Raw genomic sequence first — 24,718 nt, forward strand, 5'->3', positions numbered from 1 at the left:
ACCGTCTACTGTATGAGAAGCAGAGGCTGCCTCATACGTCGTGTCGGCTCAATAAGTGAAGTGAAAATATCGCTCTCACAACTTTGTTAAGCTTGAACACGTGCGGGCGCAGTGTTGTTGTGTGTGTGGCCTGGTGCACCATGCTCGCTAGAAGGTCACGGCCCAGGGAGAGCTGACTGACTCAAGCCGTCTCCACTAACCTACATCATGCCAAAATGTATATATGCTGGTTAGCATCGTAAATGTATAGCCACGTCAGTGGTAGAAAATAATAATACAAAATAAGACAAAACTTTGACACATTGTGTAGTACTGAGGTAGATTACACGCCTGTAAGAGTACGAAGGTTTTCACAGGGAATACTTAGCTCACCCTCAGGTCTTGCATGTAATTCTACAGCGTTTTGATTACCCTGAAAAGATGGTTGTGTTGAGCCCCCTTAGTCTGCCCACTTGGCTCAGCCTCTCAGTTCTGAGACGTGCTGTGTGCTCGTGAAACTGCATAGTGCACGCCCGAGTAGGGAATTATCAGGGGGAAAGTGCCAAGCCATTACGACTAGATAGTAGTTGGAAGGAGGTCAGGATAAGGATTTGGGATGGGACGGGGGAAATGGATGGTTCCCAACCACTTGTATGGTCGGAGATTGAACGCCAACCTGCATGAAGCGAGGCCGTCGTTCTACCGTCCAGCCCAAGTGGTTGGGCACGATGCTGAAGGAAGACCCTATTAACTGGTGCAATTAACACAACATGATCATTTCTTCTATTTTATAAACAAATTACCAGTTATAATTATTCTTTATTTTCATTGTTGCATAGTTTAATACCAGTGCTATCATATGCAATTGTATGTAACTTCCTAATATATGAAATAAGCCGATTAGAGCAGTAAAGTAGGGACGCCAGCTGGCGTCTCTACTGACATGACGTAACTGATGCTCGGTGGTCATCACAGTGTTGTCGGGCGTGAGGCAACACGGCCACGGCCGGGGGTGTGCCCAGCGTCTCTCTCACATACATTCATGATGATAATACCGTTGAGGGTTCTTAAACACTACTGTTACATGGCACACATTCAGATCAAGATGGTCTTCCGGTCTCAGAGGAGGATCCAGACGTAGTTTTCCCTGGACGGTAAACATCACAGTAAAGCAAACAGATTATAGACGAAACTCCGCCAGCAGCTAGAGGTCAACAGGGACATCCCGGCCCCATGCGGCCTGAGTATCAGCAACCTTATTATTATTATTAACATCTTTATTGACAAAATTAATTACAATTTTGCCTAATCTGAGGATTTTGATAGTCTTATTAAAGTGAGGATAATGCTGGTATTCACTGTTACGCAGGACAGAGGGTCATACTTAAGACAATAGGTCTAAACTGTAGGCTGAAGCACATATATATCATGGTTACAATCAATGTTTTAATATATGGATATGTGAAAACAACTTTCTACTGTGCACTGCCACACAAGGGCAGGGATGGGTTCATAAGTGATACAGCTTAGAAGTATTATAAATATAAATAAAAATTGTTCTTCATTCTTTAAAATGGACAAGCAAATTTTGGATAAATTGTTAGGATGTCGTCCAGAACACCTGAGTCAATAAAATAGTTACACGTTGGTGGTACAAGAGGCCAGGAGGTCTAAAGTCCTTTACGGCTTCACATTCATCAATATAGTGTTCTAGTGAATGCATTAAAGGTTTATCACAGAGTTTACAATCTGAATATTCTGGTAGTGGCTCAGCCTCACTAACCTGCCAGATGTGTCTATAGCCAAGGCGAATTCGACCTCCGCTCAACCAAGGTAGGACGAGTTCTCTTGGTTTGAAAACGTTCATCATTGCCTTTGATGACATTACATCCAAGGACATGAGTGTTTTTAAAAATAACATGACACAAAGTATTATATACTATGCAATTCCCAGGATATTTAAGATCAAAGTGCACGATATCGCAACATTTACATGTATCTGATGTCTGTTACAAACCATCCTGCACCCCCAAGAGTCCAATCCTCTTCCACAAAACTCACAGCCGAGTACAGATTTTGTTGAAATACTTCTCACTGGCCCGTCATGGAATGGCATCGGCCTGGGATGTGCTGGCATTATCCCATACGTAAGGATCCCCAATACGACAACCTAACCTAATCCACCATAAACTAACCTACCCCCAACCTAACCTAACCTAACCTCATAAACTTAATTTAAACGCTACTTAACTTAAGCTAACCTATCTGAATTGTGACAAACTCCCAAACATACTTCGATTTTCAAAACCAGTTTCCTGGCTAAACCAGACACTTTCCATAGAACAGCAACACTCAGCTACCACCATCAACGCAACTCCTCACCTTTGCCGTCCTGAGTCAAGTTCCACTTATATATTTATTTTCGTCATCATCCTCGCACAAACTGGCGACCTTGACAACTTTTAAACTGCCAAATTATGAACGCTGATGCGCCACTATGAGTGACACCTCTTTCAACATTACCACTAGTGCAGTCATTGGGAGGATAACCTTCATGCAAACTGCATGCATCGCAAAGAAGAAGAAGAAGAAGGAAGAAGAAGGAAGAAGAAGAAGGAAGAAGAACGAAGAAGAAGAATAAGAAGGAAGAGAAAGAAGATTGTAGAACTTTGTACTATTCACTTTATAGAGTCGGAAAAAATGAAGCTAAAACACAAATAAATATTCCTAGGCCTAGTATAGCACACATATATACTATACTAGGCTTCAGATATCGTGTATTAGCCCTAAGTTAGCTTATGTTACTTAAGTTTGTCTTAGCAACATAAGTAGAAAATAGTTTTCCGGTTTGTCCAACTCAATAGTACCGATTTCTACTTTCTAATTTCATTGTACGTCGGTAAATATACTATGGTTCTCATCGTTACTATAAGTACTATACTACCAACAAAGGAGGATGGGCTGGTAATACTGAATGCCCAGCCACTGAGGCAAGTGTACCTAACACATCACACAGTTGAAGAGACAGTGAAATTTACAACCATTACTAAAATTTTCACCAGAGTGAACCGCTGGGGTATATGAGAGCACAGATGGCCACTAGGCTACATAACCATACAGATGATCACAGATTAGCACTAGGCTACATGACAACACAGCCGACCACTAGGCTACATGACAACACAGACGACCACTAGGCTACAAGACAACACAGATGACCACTAGGCTACAAGACAACACAGATGACCACTAGGCTACATGACAACACAGACGACCACTAGGCTACATGACAACACAGACGACCACTAGGCTACATGACAACACAGACGACCACTAGGCTACATGACAACACAGACGAACACTAGGCTACATGACAACACAGACGACCACTAGGCTACATGACAACACAGACGACCACTAGGCTACATAACACAGACGACCACTAGGCTACACAACAACACAGACGACCACTAGGCTACATTACAACACAGACGTCCACTAGGCTACACGACAACACAGACGACCACTAGGCTACATTACAACACAGACGACCACTAGGCTACATTACAACACAGACGACCACTAGGCTACACAACAACACAGACGACCACTAGGCTACACAACAACACAGACGACCACTAGGCTACATTACAACACAGACGACCACTAGGCTACATTACAACACAGACGACCACTAGGCTACATAACAACACAGACGACCACTTGGCTACATAACACAGACGACCACTAGGCTACACAACAACACAGACGACCACTAGGCTACACAACAACACAGACGACCACTAGGCTACATAACAACACAGACGACCACTTGGCTACATAACACAGACGACCACTAGGCTACACAACAACACAGACGACCACTAGGCTACATAACAACACAGACGACCACTTGGCTACATAACACAGACGACCACTAGGCTACACAACAACACAGACGACCACTAGGCTACACAACAACACAGACGACCACTAGGCTACATAACAACACAGACGACCACTTGGCTACATAACACAGACGACCACTAGGCTACACAACAACACAGACGACCACTAGGCTACATAACAACACAGACGACCACTTGGCTACATAACACAGACGACCACTAGGCTACACAACAACACAGACGACCACTAGGCTACACAACAACACAGACGTCCACTAGGCTACACGACAACACAGACGACCACTAGGCTACATTACAACACAGACGACCACTAGGCTACATGACAACACAGACGACCACTAGGCTACACAACAACACAGACGACCACTAGGCTACACAACAACACAGACGACCACTAGGCTACACAACAACACAGACGACCACTAGGCTACATGACAACTCAGACGACCACTAGGCTACACAACAACACAGACGACCACTAGGCTACACAACAACACAGACGACCACTGGGCTACACAACAACACAGACTACCACTAGGCTACATTACAACACAGACGACCACTAGGCTACACAACAACACAGACGACCACTAGGCTACATTACAACACAGACGTCCACTAGGCTACACGACAACACAGACGACCACTAGGCTACATTACAACACAGACGACCACTAGGCTACATTACAACACAGACGACCACTAGGCTACATGACAACACAGACGACCACTAGGCTACACAACAACACAGACGACCACTAGGCTACATAACAACACAGACGACCACTTGGCTACATAACACAGACGACCACTAGGCTTCACAACAACACAGACGACCACTAGGCTACATAACAACACAGACGACCACTTGGCTACATAACACAGACGACCACTAGGCTACACAACAACACAGACGACCACTAGGCTACACAACAACACAGACGTCCACTAGGCTACACGACAACACAGACGACCACTAGGCTACATTACAACACAGACGACCACTAGGCTACATTACAACACAGACGACCACTAGGCTACACAACAACACAGACGACCACTAGGCTACACAACAACACAGACGACCACTAGGCTACATTACAACACAGACGACCACTAGGCTACATTACAACACAGACGACCACTAGGCTACGCAACAACACAGACGACCACTAGGCTACACAACAACACAGACGACCACTAGGCTACACAACAACACAGACGACCACTAGGCTACATTACAACACAGACGACCACTAGGCTACACAACAACACAGACGACCACTAGGCTACACAACAACACAGACGACCACTAGGCTACATTACAACACAGACGACCACTAGGCTACATTACAACACAGACGACCACTAGGCTACATGACAACACAGACGACCACTAGGCTACACAACAACACAGACGTCCACTAGGCTACACGACAACACACGACCACTAGGCTACATTACAACACAGACGACCACTAGGCTACATGACAACACAGACGACCACTAGGCTACACAACAACACAGACGACCACTAGGCTACACAACAACACAGACGACCACTAGGCTACATAACAACACAGACGACCACTTGGCTACATAACACAGACGACCACTAGGCTACACAACAACACAGACGACCACTAGGCTACATAGCAACACAGACGACCACTTGGCTACATAACACAGACGACCACTAGGCTACACAACAACACAGACGACCACTAGGCTACACAACAACACAGACGTCCACTAGGCTAAACGACAACACAGACGACCACTAGGCTACATGACAACACAGACGACCACTAGGCTACACAACAACACAGACGACCACTAGGCTACATTACAACACAGACGACCACTAGGCTACATTACAACACAGACGACCACTAGGCTACATTACAACACAGACGACCACTAGGCTACATGACAACACAGACGACCACTAGGCTACACAACAACACAGACGACCACTAGGCTACATTACAACACAGACGACCACTAGGCTACATTACAACACAGACGACCACTAGGCTACATTACAACACAGACGACCACTAGGCTACATGACAACACAGACGACCACTAGGCTACACAACAACACAGACGACCACTAGGCTACACAACAACACAGACGACCACTAGGCTACATAACAACACAGACGACCACTTGGCTACATAACAACACAGACGACCACTTGGCTACATAACACAGACGACCACTAGGCTACACAACAACACAGACGACCACTAGGCTACACAACAACACAGACGTCCACTAGGCTACACAACAACACAGACGTCCACTAGGCTACACGACAACACAGACGACCACTAGGCTACATTACAACACAGACGACCACTAGGCTACATGACAACACAGACGACCACTAGGCTACACAACAACACAGACGACCACTAGGCTACACAACAACACAGACGACCACTAGGCTACATAACAACAGACCAGCAACCGTTAGTATTGCAGGCCATAGTCTTGGATAGATCTGTTCATATCGGATAGATCTATTATCTGACTGTTGGTATATCTTGCCAACAGTCCATCCTACTACTGTTGACAAGAAATACTTGGACAAATACTATAATGCCCTTAAATAAAAAAAATGATACAAGTAATGGTATTTTTACCCATAAGTGCAGGGATGCCAGATTGGGCTACAAGTAGCGAATTGGGCTACTTTTCAGAGCCCTGCGCTCCCAAATTTTTAATTTCGCTACTTGCGACTTTTTGGGCTACTTTAAAAACAAGTTGGGCTATTAATGTTAAGAAACTCAATGATGATTTTTATGCTTTTTATAATGTCATGTGTACAAATCACAGCCGCGTCCAACAGCTTGATTGAATAGACCACTTACCGCAGCAGGCCAGGTCAGAGACCGATCCCCTGGGGACGTTGATCCTAGGAACTCCCCAAAGAAAATGTAACAGCAAGGCAAGATAATCCTCCCCAGGGGCTATAGATTTCCCAACCTTAATTGCCATTAATACTTCATCCCGGGTACTGTCTATGTTAAGTGACCTCCCACTGTTGCCTACTGTAAGTATTAGGTTTCTCTTTAGGTGTTTCCAAGAATCAAATGACTGTCGTTAGAGCGGATTAGCATACAGTGAACTTGGCAGCTTCATCTGTGCTTTCATTGTTAGTGTGGATCTGACCTCCAGAAGAATAGTTCGACACAAGTTACCGCATATAGAAACGAAGTTACCGCTGTTACTTTTAGAATTTGCTTAAGTGTTAAGATAAAGAAGTGTAAAATGGGGAAGTGGTCTATATACCAGAAAGCGTTTCAGATGTCCTGGCTTAATGATCCCGTGTTTGGAAAGTGGTTGGCTGAAGTGAAAGAAGATGGAAATAAGGCATATTGTAAAGTTTGTAGAACTGAGATAAGAGCTCATAGAAGTGGTTTAAAGAAACACAGTGAAACATTAAAACAGACAAAATATATCGGAGGTAAGTCATCAGCAGATGAGCATCTAGTCTGTTCTATCAAAGAAGGAAGATAAACTTACTAAATTTGAATGTCGTCTGTCTGTCTGTACTGTCGCTATCTAGAAATCTAACATTATGTTTGTAACTCATCTTGTATGTATGTACTTTTACCTGAATATACATTTGATTTGATTCGATTTGACTAAACAAAAAATTGGGCTACTCCACTTGCAAATTCGCTACTTTTTGACCGTCAGCTTGCTACTTTTAGCGATTTGGATCTGGCAACCCTGCACAAGTGGGGTATTTTTTTTAATTTGCTGTAATCAACTGCATTTTATTATAATAAAATGCGAATACTTAAGCAAACAAACAAATAAAATGCAATTACTTAAGCAAACAAACAAAAAGTTGCTCTCCAGAATACTTGTTGGAGCACTGCTTTCAAAATCTAAAATATTTGTGATACCACCTAATTTCAAAATTTAAAATACTTGAAGAGAACCTACCTTCAAAATCTAAATATTTGTAAGAATATTATCTTATTCCTTCAATATTACCAATAGTAATATAAGAATATTACCTTCCTTCAATATCGAAATATTCCGCGTCTGCAGATTTACTGATTCTTCAGCGATGTTTAAACATATTATCAGCGGGCTCGAATCCTCCTAATGGCTCCTACTGATATTCTGATATTATCCAGCACATTCTCGCGAGCGTTCCCAACGTCAAGAAACTGTCGAACTAAGGAGTTCTTATCCTACAGGTCGTCTTTACATACAAAGACCCAAGCTCTTTAATCCAGCCGCCAAACACCCTGTTTATGAATGAAAAGCGGTTTACACACGATTCACACAACTCGTCCTCAGACCGGGTTCATTCCATCCAGCGGTCGGACTCATTCGTCAATTTAAACATGCTGTTTATTCACAAGAGAAATTTTATGAAATATAAATTAATATTGTTGTATATTAACATACGGTGCATATTTAGGCATATGTTAGGTTAGGTGTTTAGGTTCTGTTGGCGATTGTTTAAATTTGTAGTACGTGGGTGAAGCAATTACAGCGTTGTGGTCCAGCGAAGCACTTGTTCCGGAAGTGTTTAGACGTCATCAGTTGTGAATCGTGTGTAAACCGTTTTTCATTCACAAATAGGGAATTTGGCAGGTGCATGGAATGGTCTATAGCCTTTGTTTATGAGGACGGCCTGACTCACAACTGATGACTTCCGAACACTTCCCAAACAAGTGCTTCGCTCACGTCCTCTGTTCGAACCACAATTCAATAAATGCTTCACTCACGTACTTCAAATATATAACCGCCAACAGAACCTAAATACCTAACCTAACCTACGCCTAACTATACATAAAATTTTTGTTTTAATAATATTAATTCATGTATGAGAACAAACCAAGTTTTAATACACATTATGTTAAAATTTATGAATGCGTCTGGGGAGGACGGCCGCTGTTTTAAACAGCCTAGTGTGAGGAAGGGTTGTTTCCTAACCAACGCAACGCGTCCTCGGACCAAGTCCATTCTATCCAGCGGTTAACCCCAAAGACGCATTCATCAATTTTAACATTCTGTTCATTTAAAACAGAACTTTTCTCAAATATAAATTAATATTATTATATATTAGCATGTTGTGCATATTTAGGCACTGGTTAGGTTAGGTGTTTAGGTTCTGTTGGCGATTATTTGTATTTCAACCCGTCCTCGACTCAAGTCCATTACATTCAGCGGTCGACCCCACAGACGCATTCATCAATTTTAACATGCTGTTCATTCAAAACGGGAATTTTCGCAAGTATAAATTAATATTATAATATATTAGCATATTGTGCATATATAGGCATAGGTTAGGTTAGGTTAGGTGTTTAGGTTCTGTTGGCGATTATTTGTATTTGTAGTACGTGGGTGAAGCATTTATAGCGTTGTGATTCGAACAAAATTCGTCAGTGAAGCACTTGTTCCGGATATGTTCGAACTTCAGCAGTTGTGAGTCGTGTGTAAATCGCTTTTCATTCATAAACAGGGGGTTTGGCGGGTGCATAGAATCACTTTTGGATCTTTGTTTGGAGGACGGGCTGTTGTATTTGTCAACCCGTCCTCAACTCAAGTCCATTCCATTCAGCGGTCAACCCCACAGACGCATTCATAAATTTTTACATGCTGTTCATTCAAAACAGGAATTTTATCCAACATACATTAATATTATAATATATTAGCATATTGTGCATATGTAGGCATAAGATAGGTTAGGTTAGGTGTTTAGGTTCTGTTGGCGATTATTTGTATTTGTAGTACGTGGGTGAAGCATTTATAGCGTTGTGATGCGAACAAAATTCGTCAGTGAAGCACTTGTTCCGGATATGTTCGAACTTCAGCAGTTGTGAGTCGTGTGTAAATTGCTTTTCATTCATAAACAGGGGGTTCGGCGGGTGCATGGAATCACTTTTGGATCTTTGTTTGGAGGACGGGCTGGTCAACCCGTCCTCGACTCAAGTCCATTACATTCAGCGGTCAACCCCACAGACGCATTCATAAATTTTAACATGCTGTTCATTCAAAACGGGAATTTTCTCAAGTATAAATTAATATTTATAATATATTAGCATATTGTGTATAAATAGGCATAGGTTAGGTTAGGTCAGGTGTTTAGGTTCTGTTGGCGATTATTTGTATTTGTAGTACGAGGGTGAAGCATTTACAGCGTTGTGGTTCGAACAAAATTCGTCAGTGAAGCACTTGTTCCGGATATGTTCGAACGTCGGCAGTTGTGAGTCGTGTGTAAACCGCTTTTCATTCATAAACAGGGGGTTTGGCGGGTGGATGGAATCACTTTTGGATTTTTGTTTGGAGGACGGGCTGGGGCATTTACAGCGTTGTGGTTCGAACAAAATTCCGGAATTCTGTTCCGGAACTGTTCGAACGTCATCAGTTGTGAGTTGTGTGTAAATAGTTTTTCATTCCTAAACATGGGGTTTGGCGGGTGCATAGAATGGACTTTGGGTCTATGTTTGGAGGACCGCCTGAACCAACCAGAGGACCCACGAACAGAAAACGGGACATTTTATAAATTTATCGAGCCGCTACCATTTTCTTCTACATAAATTTTTAGCCTTAGGTACAGTATACGTCAAAATATGATGTGCATTAAAGAAAACAGGTTGCAATAATCAACAAGTCTGCAGGGTACATTAGGCCTACAGTATCCAGCTTAGAGTATGAAAACGTATTTCGATAAATTACACATAAAAGTTATTTTATGCATTTTCCTTGCATATGCATTCATGTAAATCAGTTACCGGTATAATATTTATATTCATAATGAATTACCCATAGACGGTAGTTTATATCAATGTATAGAAAATAGTGAAGCAGCCCGCTACTGTCACTATCAAGGAGTCAAAACCAGACAAACAAGTCCCCCACCAGTCCCTCAAGGCCGCCCTCCCCCATGATGGGGGTGAGCCAGGCACGCTGCTATGCGTCCGCCAGTCTCTGCTGAGGTGTCACGGGGGGAACGTTGTAGCTCTCCGTGTGGGGTTATACGCACCTGTTATACAAGTATCCAAGTATAACTAGTGAAGTAGCCTGTACTTGTTGTCAGTGAGTATACAACCCCATCCTCCCCTGGTACAAGTGTAATTAGTAACGTGGGTATGTACTTGTCAGCTGTATACACCACGTGGTAAAAGTGTTCCCTAGTAAGGTAGGTATGTATTTGTCAAATGTAAATACCATCTGGTATTAGTGTAATTAGTATCTGGTACTTGTTGTTAGCGAGTACATGCCAGCCGCTGAGGTATCATGTTATCAAGAGTATAAACAACGTTAGTGACGTAACCAGACAACGAGTCGAGACGCAAGGTGCAGGTGTACACCGTTGTTGATAGTCCTGTTGCACGCGCCTGGGGCACGACTCTCAGTGGGCCTCGTAGTGGGGTACGCCTCGTAGTGGGGTACGCCTCGTAGTGGGGTACGCCTCGTAGTGGGGCACGCCTGGGGTACGCCTCGTAGTGGGGTACGCCTCGTAGTGGGGCACGCCTCGTAGTGGGGTACGCCTCGTAGTGGGGTACGCCTCGTAGTGGGGCACGCCTCGTAGTGGGGCACGCCTCGTAGTGGGGCACGCCTGGGGTACGCCTCGTAGTGGGGTACGCCTCGTAGTGGGGTACGCCTCGTAGTGGGGTACGCCTCGTAGTGGGGTACGCCTCGTAGTGGGGCACGCCTGGGGTACGCCTCGTAGTGGGGCACGCCTGGGGTACGGCTCGTAAGAACATAAGAATCAAACTGCAGAGGGCTTATATTGGCCCATATATGGCAGCTCCAATTTTTATCTACCCACACTCATGCATATACATGTCTAACGTACGCTTGAAACAATCTGGAATCCTACGTCTATTATATAAAGCAATAATTGATCCCACAAATCCATAACCCTGTTACCGAACCAGTATTTACCAAGGTCTTTCGTAAGTGTAAACTTATCCAATTTATATCCATTATTTCGTGTACTATTGCGTTGATATTACAATATTATTCCCTTTGTTATGATCATCTACATGAACATTTCAATCATGTCAGTCCTAACTCCAACCCTCTCTAGAGAATGTAAATTAAGCCTTCTCAATCTTTCTTCATATGGAAGGTTTCTAATTTGCCGGATTAACTTTGTCATCCTACGCTGGACGCGTTCTAGTGAATTTATATCTATTCTATAGTATGGCGACCAAAACTGAACTGCATAATCTAAATGGGAGCTAACAAGAGTAAGATATAGCACAAGAATAACACGGGTGTTTATTGCTAACGCTTTTAGAAATGAAGCCTCATTTGGCACATTTATGCATTGATTTTTTGGCTTTAAATTCTTACTAATCATAACTCGGATCACTTTCGCAATCTCATGATCATCCAGCTGATATCCTGTGACTGTCATCAACCTAACCTCATAACCACACACTTGTCAGTATTAAACTGCATCTGTCAGTCTTTTGACCATTGAAAACTCTATCTAGATCGTCTTGAAGTGATTTTGAATCTTATTTCGTTTAATTTTTCTCCCGATAAATTTGCAAATACTGCTCCTTAAACCTGAATCTAAATAAGAGCCCTCAGGACAGAGCCTTGAAGCACTCCACTTAAAAACGGTTTCCTACTCTGACGTAACATTTATACTTTCCTTTGGTATAACTATAGCCTAACCAACTTAAGATCACCCCCCCCCAATACCATGAGCCTCTATCTTGTTAATCAATCTTTCATATGGCACTATATCAAAGCCTTGAGTAAGTCAAGGTACACATTGTCGCAAACCTTTCCACTGTCAACTGTCTAAATTATGCTGGAATAGAATGATGGCAAATTTGTTAAACATGAACGTTCCTTGGTAAAACCATGACGACCAGACCACACACTAGCAGGTGAAGGGACGATGACGTTTCGGTCCGTCCTGGACCATTCTCAAGTCGATTGTGATGAGGAATGTTGTTGTTTAAGATTCGCTACTCAGAACGATAAGTTCCAGTAGCACGGGCTATGGTGAGCCCGTAAGTGGAGGCTCTTTGAGCCATTATCTGTATCAGTGGCTGATACTAGAGATCTGACGATGGATGGGGTCTTCATGATGGTTTTCAGCCTGGAGGGCTGGCTATACCAGTTATGGAACTGGTGGGGTTAGCGTAGACCTCTAGGTTTTCCGTTTTTTCTTTGCCTGCGACTTTGGCTGAGCAGTGCTGTCGTTAGAGTTTGGTGACGTGGCCTCCATGAGGAAGTCTTGAACCGTGTAGGTGTCTCCTACTATGATTTCCTCGTCTGAGGAGTCCGTAACCTCCGTAGTGGGCGTTTTTGTCTTTCGCCTCGCAGCTTTAGGTAGGTTTAGGTGTCGTTGATTGGTGGTTGTAGCTATTTCAGGAGCGCTGGTGGTGCTGTTATCGTTTGTAGACAGCACGTCTGCTAGCGCGGCTGCTGAGATAGTGATGGTAGGAGTGTTGGGAGCTGGAGAAGGAATTACCTCTGTGTCGCCCGGGTCATGGGCGGTTCTGGAGTCGGTGTTGAAGTTGACCACCTGGTCGTCCTGGTGGTAGTCTCTGGAGTGGTAGAGGAGGCAGTGAGATTTACGCTAGTGGCTATGATGGGGGCCAGGCCATTGTCTATGTATAATGCGTTTAGTTCACTGACAGAGCGCTGGTTGTCTGGTCCTGCAAGCCTTTCCGCTAGTTTAAGAAGACCAGGGATAATGCCTGCACGTGATGCAGGGGGCTGTGAAGGAGCCTGTGGGACCTTGGGTCCCCCAATGAGAAGGCTGTGTCGCCTGCTGGGAGGAGCCACATGTTGGTAGGACCGGAAAGTCTTCTGGTCGACTAAGTGAGAGCTAAGGTGGTGAGTTGAACGCTTGGGGCTCTGGTCGAGGAGGTAGAAGAGTTGTTTCTTTTGGCTTCAACCTAAGCCTTGATGATTTCCTGTCTGCGGGGGCAGTGGTAGGAAATTGCCGGGTGATTGCCATCACAGAGCAAGCAGTGATGGACTGTTGCCTTGCATATGGAGTAGTGATGGTCCAGTGCGCACAGGCTGCACCTCTGGACAGGGTGCTGACACTTGTTGGTCGGGTGGGAGAGCTCGTAGCACTTAAAGCACTGCTGGATCTCATGGTAGCGTTCCTTTTTTATTTGGTGGGGTGGTATTTTTAGGCCGAAGCAGTAGAATCCTTGTGTGGCAGCCTGGGTGGCCGCAGCTATGGTGGTGAACGTAATCTTCATTGATGTTTTGTCGGTGTTGCAGAACTCTAGGTTGAATACCGACAGGTTTGGATTTTCGTCCTCGATATTGTTTATGATATGATGTTGAGGTCGCTCGGCGATCCACCGGCTAGTCCTGCTGGTAAAAACAGTTCTTCCGGCCAGGAACTGACATGGGAAGTGAGGATGTAGGTAGTGCTCTTTGCGAAGAAAGGCATCGTTAGTGAGGAGTTTTTCTAGCTCCTCTTCACATGAAAAGTAGAGCACGATATCTTCACCTTCCTGACTAATGTCAGCGGGTTTGAGGCCAGTTACGTCCTTCAGGACCTTTAAAGTATTGCTTCTTCCGATAGCATGACCGTCAAGTGGAGTAGCTCTAACTTTAAGATGTTTGGGTTGCATTGTGACCACACTGCGCCTTGTGATGTGTTGGTGGGAGATGTCTCTCCTGTCCTGTGTGGGGATGAATGTGATAAAGTAAATGCAGGCAATAAATAGGCTAGAGAACAGTGAGGAGCAAAGTGTAGTAGAGGGGATAGTAGTAGGAATAAGAACTGCAGAGGGCCTATTGGCCCATACGAGGCAGCTCCTATTATAACCACCGAATGAGAAGGAGATAGTAATAGGAATAAGAAGAGGACAGTAAGGGAACGGAAAGAAAACAATGAACAGAGAAGAGAGAAAGAAAAGGAAAGAGAAAGAAAGATAAATGGAAGGGTAAGCTTATGTTAAGTAACGTTTGTTAGAAAGAGTAGAGCATTTAAGTATATACTGTGAAAGGGAAGAGTCCACAGCAACAAAGCCAGGACTCGAGTTCATGTTGGGTACATAGTGTACCCAACAGCCGATTCAACAAGACGGCGTCTGTGTAGAGTAGAAGCAGGAAAGATTATTTTGGAGGAAGACCAATCAGTATGATGATTGGAATCCCTCAAATGACAGAAGAGAGCATTGTTAGTGTCTGCAGACTTAACACTTTTCTTGTGTTCTTTAAGTCTGTCATTCGGTGTACGGCCAGTTTCGCCAAAGTATTGGAGAGGACAAGACGAACAGGAAATAGAGTAAACACCAGCAGCATTAGAAGCAGGAGGAGCAGTATGAACTAGATTGCTACGAAGTGTGTTAGTTTGTCGAAAGGCGAGCTTTATGTCAAGAGGACGAAAAGTATTGGTAAAAATTTTGAGTTCAGATATGAAGGGAAGGCATAGTACAGTGCTACTAGTGTTGGAAGCAGGTTTAGGATGAAAGAAATTTCGTTTAGCTTGAGAGTAGGCACAGTTGATGAAATACAAAGGGTAACCAAGGCGAGAGAATGATTTGTAGATAAAGGCAATTTCAGAATCAAGAAACTGAGGGTCGCTCAGGCGTAGAGCGCGGAGGAAGAGAGACACGAGGACACTTTTCTTAACAGAAGGAGGATGGTAGGAAAAGAAGTGAATGGACATGCCATTATGCATGGGTTTGCGGTAGACAGAGAAAGAGAAAGTCTGTCTACCGCAAACTGTTATGATCTCGGCCTGCAGGAGAAACGAGTCTCCCTCCTTGAGAGTTATTCATCAAGCCTGACCTAACCAGAAGGTCTAAGAAATATAGAGGTGATAACACACATGTAAAATAGCTGGTTGGATATGATAAACAATTTAAGATTATGGGCAGTGTAGAAGAAAACAGATAAATGACTGGCTAGGAGATGTGGACATTTTGCTGGAGGCGTGAGGCTCGCTTCTGGAGGGCTTTGACCTCACTTGAGGCCAGACATCGCAGGGGGAAAGCCGCGCTCCGTTGAGCTCCCGTCAGAAGGGAACCCCTAGTGATATATCTCGAAGAGAAGAGAAGTGTGCAGACGTACCAGCTGTGGAATCGAGTTGGGGACGTGTGGTCTCAAGTCGTGGGCGACGAGGAGTGTTTATTAAACCGCCCAGAGGCATTATTGTGGGCCGTGGAATCGCCCTGACCAAGCTTCGTCAGAAGGAGGAGCGCCCTCGACCAGACAATCTGTGGTAAGCACGATATACGCCAGTTCATAGTAATTGCTTGTAGTTGGTCGTGTGCCCAGCGACAGTAGCAATGTTTATTGATAAGTTAGACATGTTTTGATAAGGCAGAAAGCCTAAAATAAGAGAGTGGAGAGGGAGGAACACGGAGCGACGTCTGTCCCCTCTGAGCGCTGGCAGGCAACTGAGGGAGCCCGGCTCCTGATGGTGGAAGACCCTTCCAGCGTGAGTGAGGACCACCGCCGGGCGAGGTGGAGTATGGACCCGCCCAAAACGGGGGAGTCCACTCTCACTGTATGTAGAGGACAGATAGAGGTTTGAGGCAAACATATTGTGTGATTATTTTTGTTTATTTGTTGAAGGGGAAACATTTTTATTGGAGTGTCGATGGGTTGCAGGTTTGTCTTTGGGGGAGAAGTTGCTGAGAACTTCGAAGCCAGCACAGATGAAGTAGTTGATGAGACTCCAAGGTAGTGGAGCAGAGGACCTCGAGCTGTGAGGAGAAGCAGTGAAGAGGAGTGTCACGTGCTTCTGTAGAGGTGGTGAAGCACCATAGTTGCTCGAGGAAACTTCATGGTGTAGCAGCCAAGAGAGCTTTGGAGGAACCTAGCAGAAGGGTGAAGCACCGTAGTTGCTCAAAGAGAACTTCATGGTAGCAGCCTGGAGGAGCTGCAGAGGATCCTGGTAGTCAAGCCCAGAAGAACCTGAAGATCAGGGTAGTGAACTTCCAGAGGTGGAAGGGAAGTTCTGGTGGATTACTTGTAGGGAGTTGATAGTGTTTGGTTATCATTAGCGTGCAAGGCGCAGTGAGAGGTGAGTGATTGTTTGCATTATGTCAAGGAGCGTTTTATACTGAAGTTTAGAGTTACAGTCGTAGGCTGGATTACCTACAGATGTATGTATTCTAGGACTGATAGGGTGATCGATTGATCATTGCGGTGTAGCAAGGAACATTTATGCTGATATATGTTATTGCATTCACATGCTGATTTTCATTGTACACATTTCTAGATATATATATATATATATATATATATATATATATATATATATATATATATATATATATATATATATATATATATATATATGTCGTACCTAATAGCCAGAACGCACTTCTCAGCCTACTATTCAAGGCCCGATTTGCCTAATAAGCCAAGTTTTCATGAATTAATGTTTTTTCGTCTACCTAACCTACCTAACCTAACCTAACCTAGCTTTTTTTGGCTACCTAACCTAACCTTACCTATAAATATAGGTTAGGTTAGGTTAGGTAGGGTTGGTTAGGTTCGGTCATATATCTACGTTAATTTTAACTCCAAAAAAAAAAATTGACCTCATACATAGAGAAAAGGGTTGCTTTATCATTTCATTAGAAAAAACTATAGTAAATATATTAATTCAGGAAAACTTGGCTTATTAGGCAAATCGGGCCTTGAATAGTAGGCTGAGAAGAGAGTTCTGGCTACTAGGTACGACATATATATATATATATATATATATATATATATATATATATATATATATATATATATATATATATATATATATATATATATATATATATATATATTCCTCTTGTTGATAGTGCAACAGTGTATGTAGACTTGATCTACTTGAGGAGGGTGATAGTATCAGGTGGAGAACCAGGAGATAGGATACCACTTGATAAGCTGATGATAGAGTTCTGATGGTGTTGGAGAGCAACCTGATTGTAATAGTATAGAGTATAGGATTCATTATTATTATATGTGTATATGTATTGTGTATGTGCTCTGTCCAGTAAATGTATTCCAATTTGCTGGTGTGTGCCCTTGTCCTAGTGAGGCTTCCCAGGAAATAGTAAAGAAAGAGAGAGAGAGAGAGAGAACCAAGAACCACCGCTGTGGACAGGGTAGGATGGAAAATTAGTAAGTCAAAGGGGATTGAGGAGATCATATCACATAAGGAGAGAGTGGGGGAAGTCACAGCGGCTCGAGTGGGTGTGTGCACGTGACAACGAGGCTAAGTGTTGGAGCCGCATCCCCTAAACGTGTGACGTTGAGCCCCTCTCCAAGAGCCAGAAGTGCCAAGGGTGATCTCCTAGAGAGGTGTAAGCACTCTACCGAGTTGTGGGTTGGGTTGTCCGTAGAGAAGGATCAACGACGACAACACCAACCAACCCACAAGACTATAATAAAACCCATGCATAGTGGCATGCTTCTGTTGGGTAAACAGAGGCTACAGTTAAAGATTGGCGCCCAGTAAATCCTCTCCGGCCAGGATACGAACTCAGGCCAAATCACTCGGCGAAACGCCAGGCGAGCGTCTTGCCACTTTGCCACGGAGACTGCATGGTTTCGAATCATAGCCTCGAGCATGGCTATGATTAAAAAATTATGTAGAGGTTTTGTTAGTATTTGACTTGTACGATGTGAACTTCACAGCCCATTGTTTTGACAATGGGATGACATTGAGGAGTCAGTGTCCATATTGGTCCCTGCTGAGCCCTCTGGACCCTCAGTGGTGACTTCTATGTACTTACCAAACTACCTCAGAGAGTCGTTGCTGTTGGGTATACAACAGGATAAATTGTCATTTCAACACCAGGGCTATATCACTTTTAAGCAAAACGTCCTCCTACCACCGTAACCGGCGATGGGAAACTGCTCTGGCGAGGTTGCGTATTGGCCATACTCGCTTTACCCATGGTCACTTGATGGAGCGCCGCCCTGCTCCTTATTGTCCTAGTTGCACGAGCGTGTGTCTTGCTTTCCGATCACCCCTCGCGGTCACCTGTCCCTCAATAGAATTCTTGGTGACTCGGATACTTTTGATATCGTTCGCCTTATGCGTTTCTGTTCTTGTATTGGCATCCTTGGTGATATTTAGCGCCCTCTGATTATTCTGCGCATTTGATGGTGCTACATAGCCTTCCCGGTTTGGTGCCTTCTTTTGATAATTACTTACTTACTTTTAAGCAAAACGATAATTAAATTTAATATAAAGTCCTACAGACGGGTTTTAAAATGTGGGATATTGTCTTCAGATGTAAATATTTTGGGTGGCTTTAAACATTATCATTGGTGATAATTTTGTGAAATGATTAATTATATTCAATTTGATTGCAAGTACAGCCTTTAAATATCTGAAAATCTCGCGGATGATGTGTTTTTAGGTATTTGTTGCCGCGACTATTCCCTGAGAAGTATTCACCTAGTTGTGCTTGCGGAGGTTCAGCTCTGGCTCTTTCTGCCCGCCTCAACTGTCAATCAACTGATTTTTTTGCACACGCACAAGGAAGCAGCCGGTAGCAGCTGTCCAACTCCCAGATACTACTAGGTATCTGGGAGTTGGACAGCTGCTAGGTAACAAGGGCATTGTTTTCGCATCGCCAGGGATCGATCCCCGGTCCCTAGGTCTACTAATCCAGAGTGCTGTCCATGACACACGTGTTATGATGTGAGTTGTGTGAGCACAGCTGCTAATGTTTCTAAACTTTACCCCTATGTTTACAGAATCGTGTGGTGACAGAGCAGCTAAGGATGGTACTGGACGGCATGGCAGACATCCAGGTCTTCGTGAGTAAACGTGTGGTGTTTCCGGATGAAATCTGTGAAGCAGTCATCCAGGTTAAGGCTGGCAAGATTCGCCACATCGCGAGACACAGCACAGACGTTACGACGTTCTCCCCGAGTCAGGTACTAATATCTTGTGATGTGTTAGGTTGGTAGCCTTGGTTCTTATCATTCTGTAGAACGACGTAGACGACATGTAGAGAAACGGAAGCCATCGAACTAAAGCTGCCAGGCATACAAAATCCAGGAGAGGCAAAGAGAAGAAACCCAAAATATTTCTTCTATGCAAAGTCTGAAACAAAAACTACATCTAGTATTGGGCCCCTGCGCAAGGGAAATTGTACTGCCATTGGTGTTGGCAAACAAACGAGTGAATTACTAAAGACTACAGTAGGACACGGTTTTCAGTGATCCATTAAGTACACTGAAGGTCGGCAACCCAAATGAATTTTTCACGAACGTGACGCCAACTTCGACTTGTATCAGATGTCATCCTAACTCTATTGGACTTTGAAATATCCAGACAACATGGCCATGGAAAAAAATTTAAAAGCTCTAATCATCATTCGGAAACGAAACCTGGGTACTGGTGTTATCCCCGACATATAAACAGAAGAGATTGTGCAATTCCACAAAGGGGGTAGAATTTGGCATCTGCAAATAGTAAAGCAGATCCCAAAAATTGTTGCCTGATTGCATTAATATCGAACTTTGAAAAATTGCTAATAAGCGAGAGTCGCAGACTCCAAACGCATGGAGTCTGAACATGTACATAACCCTGGACAACGTGTTTAGAGCAGGACGCTGCTGTCTCACAGTTGCAAAACCATTATGACACGGCTTTAGATGCCATGGAAGGCGAACAAAGTTCCAAAGTAATACACAAAATCTTTGCAAAAGCATTCGATAAATGTGACCGTGGCGCTATTGTACACACAAAAGAAATTGCTGGCAAAATAGGCAGCTCGATCTTTAATTTCCTAATGACCAGAACCCAGAGAGAAATGGTCAGCAAGGTAAAATCTGGATAATTCGGCGTGAAGTCTCCCGAAGCACTGTGCTTGATCCAGTACTTTTTCTTATTCTCATGTTGGACATAGACAAAGACACAAATTATAGCAAAGTATCATCCTATGCAAATGACACTAAGATTTTTATGAGTAACAATATAGACGACACAGCAAACCTCCAAACTGATGTAAATCGGGAATGTCAATGGACCACAGAAAATATGATGTTCAATGAATACAAGTTCCAGCTCCTCCGTTATGGTAAAAACGAAAATATTAAAACGGAAACCACATAAACGTGCAGTCAAATCACTCTGGAAAGAGAAACAATTTCAAAGTTTTGAGAGTAATCATGTCGGAAGACCTTGGTTTGCAGAGAAGACAGTAAAGGTGCTGTCCCAACCGCAAGAAAAAAACTGGTTGGATAACAAGAACCTTTCAAACAAGAGATGCTACACCAACGATGGTACTTTTTGATACACTAGTGCTCTCTAAGGTGGAGTATTAGTTTCATATATGAAACAATAATGGGATTGTTAGTGTGCAAATAGTGTTGCACACTAACAACCCCATTGGAAGCTATAGAAATCTAGATCTGAAAAAGGTGTAGAGAACTCTTACTGCCTGATTTTTTTCAATAAGACGACCAACCACATTACTAGGACCGCTTAAAATATCTTAAAACTGAACAAATCCACAAGGGCCTTGATGAGGGGTTCCTATTTGGCATATCACGCTATTGTGATTTGTGTGTATCTTAAACTGTTTTCACTAGTGACTTAAAGAACAGGTGAAAAAGCTGGATAATAATTTACTTGAAAATATTAAAGATGGTTCCAAATCTGCACGCGGAAATAACTTCACGAGACCAGGAGGCATGGCAGAAAGTGCAAAATATCCCCGTTGTAAAGTAGAGGTGCAATAGATACTCTGAGAGTCAGTTCTATTAAAATCCCAAAACTTTCAACACTCTATAGATATCATGCCATCTTTTGATAATAACATTACATTACATTTCTGACTACACATAAGGGGCCCTAACTGGCCGACTCCCTCAAGTGTTCGAACGAGAACTTAATAATGTAATAAACTCCTCCAAAAAGTTACCTGTACAACGGGATTGTTATTCATATACTGTACCAGACTACAAGCAGCTGATTCTAGCAGCCTGAGTGTGACTAGACCACCAACCAGGAGGCTTGGTCTGAGGCTGGGCTGGGAGGGCATTGATTCAGTGAACCACTTCAGGGATAACCTCAAGATAATCTAATGGTTTACTTATACCTTAAGCAAGATGATGTAATTTAAGTTACAATGAATGCCGTTAAAAATAGACAAACTAACGGGTCTTGTTAAGAGCAATGAATATGAAACGACCAGGCTTTTCTCGTGGTAAAGTGATTATATTTCCTGGCCCCACTCCCTGGCCACTCTCCCTGGCCACTCTCCCTGGCCACTCTCCCTGGCCACTCTCCCTGGCTCAGCACCTGGATGTCAATCTTGATACTTGTGATGCTCTGAAGACTTAATAAGGTTCCAATAATAACATATTTGTAAACTGGCACGTGAACCTTTGTTTTAAACATAATATTCTCATATTATAAATATTGTATTATAAATCCAGGATTTAAAATATAAAGTATCTGTGGTATAATTGTTTAGTTTGGTACGCTGTAAGGCAATAGTTTTCTTTAATGTCAAATACTAGGGGATACTCAGTTTTTTAACTTCAAATTTCACATATTTGAGAATAATACCCTGTTTTAACCTAACCTAACCTATCCTGATCCAGCCTTGCCTAGCCTAGCCTAACCTTAACTTAACCATAAATAGGGAGTAGATAATAGCACTAATTGCATAGTGGTTTTGAAGTGATTACGTAGAGGGTACATCCTTCCTGAGGACAGGTTATCTTGAAATGATTTCGGGGCTTAGCGTCCCCGCGGCCCGGTCCTCGACCAGGCCTCCGTTTTGTCACACCCCCCCCCAGGAAGCAGCCCGTAGCAGCTGTCTAATTCCTATTTACTGCTAGGTAACAGGGGCGTCGGGGTGAAAGAAACATTTTGCTCGTTTGTCTCCGCTTCCACTGGGAATCGAACCCGGAACCTCAGGACACCAAATCCGAAGCGCTGTCCACCTAGCTGTCAGGCGCCTACAGGACAGGCAGGTTGGAAATAATGTATACTTTTTTGGAGGAATGAACGTTAACAATGAATAATGCCAAAAGCAATGATTTAAGGCCAGCATCGCTGATTTAAAGGTGTTAGGAAAGGGCATGGTTGAAGCAGGTGTGGGATGGGTGTCCTTGAAGGAATTAGTGGCAAAAAACAGGTGTGGGATGGGTGCCGTTTGTGTATCAGGGATATAAAACGGGTATTATACAGCCCATAATTTGAGGAGAGTTTTGTGGAATAAAAAGATGTGTTGAATATAATAATAAATAAAAGAATGACAACACTGGTCCTAATACAGGTGTGTGAAAGTGTATACTTGTGTATATAGAGGTATGTAGCCTTCATAATATTACAACCTGTTTAATACAGACGTTATATTAAATATAGATTAATAATTGTGACTATGACAGCGCACTAATTTGCAATTGAAAAATGGGAAATTGTACAATCATTTTCATTAAGATGTTTTGATTGATAAAGATCAAATGTACATAATTACCTTATGTACTACACCCTAATATGACATACACTAGACTCGACATTGAAAGGTATATTTATAACGCTAGTTAACAATGTTGTCAGGTTGTGGACTGTGAGGATCTGGTGTTGATGCCTGGCGTGGTTGACTCCCACGTGCACGTCAACGAGCCCGGCCGGACCGCCTGGGAAGGCTTCAACTCCGCCACCAGAGCAGCAGCCGCCGGGGGCATCACCACCATTGTTGACATGCCCCTGTTAGTTTGTGTTGTATGTGTTGCTATGGTCCCTGTTAGTTTGTGTTGTGTTGGTATGGTCCCTGTTGTGTTGTGTGTTGGTATGGTCCCTGTTAGTTTGTTGTGTTGTGTGTTGCTATGGTCCCTGTTAGTTTGTTGTGTTGTGTGTTGCTATGGTCCCTGTTAGTTTGTTGTGTTGTGTGTTGCTATGGTCCCTGTTAGTTTGTGTTGTGTTGTGTTGGTATGGTCCCTGTTGTGTTGTGTGTTGGTATGGTCCCTGTTAGTTTGTTGTGTTGTGTTGGTATGGTCCCTGTTAGTTTGTGTTGTGTTGTGTTGGTATGGTCCCTGTTGTGTTGTGTGTTGGTATGGTCCCTGTTAGTTTGTTGTGTTGTGTGTTGGTATGGTCCCTGTTAGTTTGTTGTGTTGTGTGTTGGTATGGTCCCTGTTAGTTTGTTGTGTTGGTATGGTCCCTGTTAGTTTGTTGTGTTGTGTGTTGGTATGGTCCCTGTTAGTTTGTTGTGTTGGTATGGTCCCTGTTAGTTTGTTGTGTTGTGTGTTGGTATGGTCCCTGTTAGTTTGTTGTGTTGCTATGGTCCCTGTTAGTTTGTTGTGTTGTGTGTTGGTATGGTCCCTGTTAGTTTATTGTGTGTTGTATGTTGCTATGACCCCTGTTAGTTTATAGTGTGCACTCATAAAATGTTGTATTATATAAATTACTACCTGAAATAGTTTATCTACGATAGAACTAAAAGGAAGTCGTGAAATTAGCAAGGGTCTTCTCTCCCTTAAGACATTTATCTATTTGGTTTAACGGAGTTATCAGCAGGTCGCAGTGTAAGGGTTAACTAGTCACAGATTTAACTGTTAACCGTAAGGACTGTGGAAAGGGAAACTTGACAGGACAAATTTATCTTGTGAAGAACTGATGAGGTAAACATTGAAATATCTGACTTAGTTTTGTTTCGGTAGTAATGTTATTTGTGTAGTTATCATGTATACACTCTGGCAGGCCCATCTCTATGATGTATCTTGTGCTAAAATAATATTTGTATTCGACTAATGTGTTACTGGTAGCTAGGAACACTCGGAAACTTTTTACGTGTTTTACGGTATTTCGGAACACACCACAGGACCTGTTGTAGGCAGCTTCAAACTCCAC

At 43.2% G+C, this 24,718-nt stretch overlaps 1 protein-coding gene across 1 annotated transcript in view; it reads left to right on the plus strand.

The window, feature by feature from the left end:
• The window catches only part of LOC123758075 (allantoinase), a 59,869-nt gene that overhangs the window by 12,537 nt on the left and 22,614 nt on the right, over positions 1–24,718 (plus strand). The window contains exons 3-4 of the mRNA XM_045742264.2: positions 19,603–19,785; positions 23,429–23,580. Coding sequence (XP_045598220.1) covers positions 19,603–19,785; positions 23,429–23,580 — 335 coding nt within the window. The remainder of the gene's footprint in view (positions 1–19,602; positions 19,786–23,428; positions 23,581–24,718) is intronic.

Source organism: Procambarus clarkii, chromosome 22 (assembly GCF_040958095.1).
Source record: "Procambarus clarkii isolate CNS0578487 chromosome 22, FALCON_Pclarkii_2.0, whole genome shotgun sequence".
In the NCBI taxonomy this organism is placed as follows: Eukaryota; Metazoa; Arthropoda; class Malacostraca; order Decapoda; family Cambaridae; genus Procambarus; species Procambarus clarkii.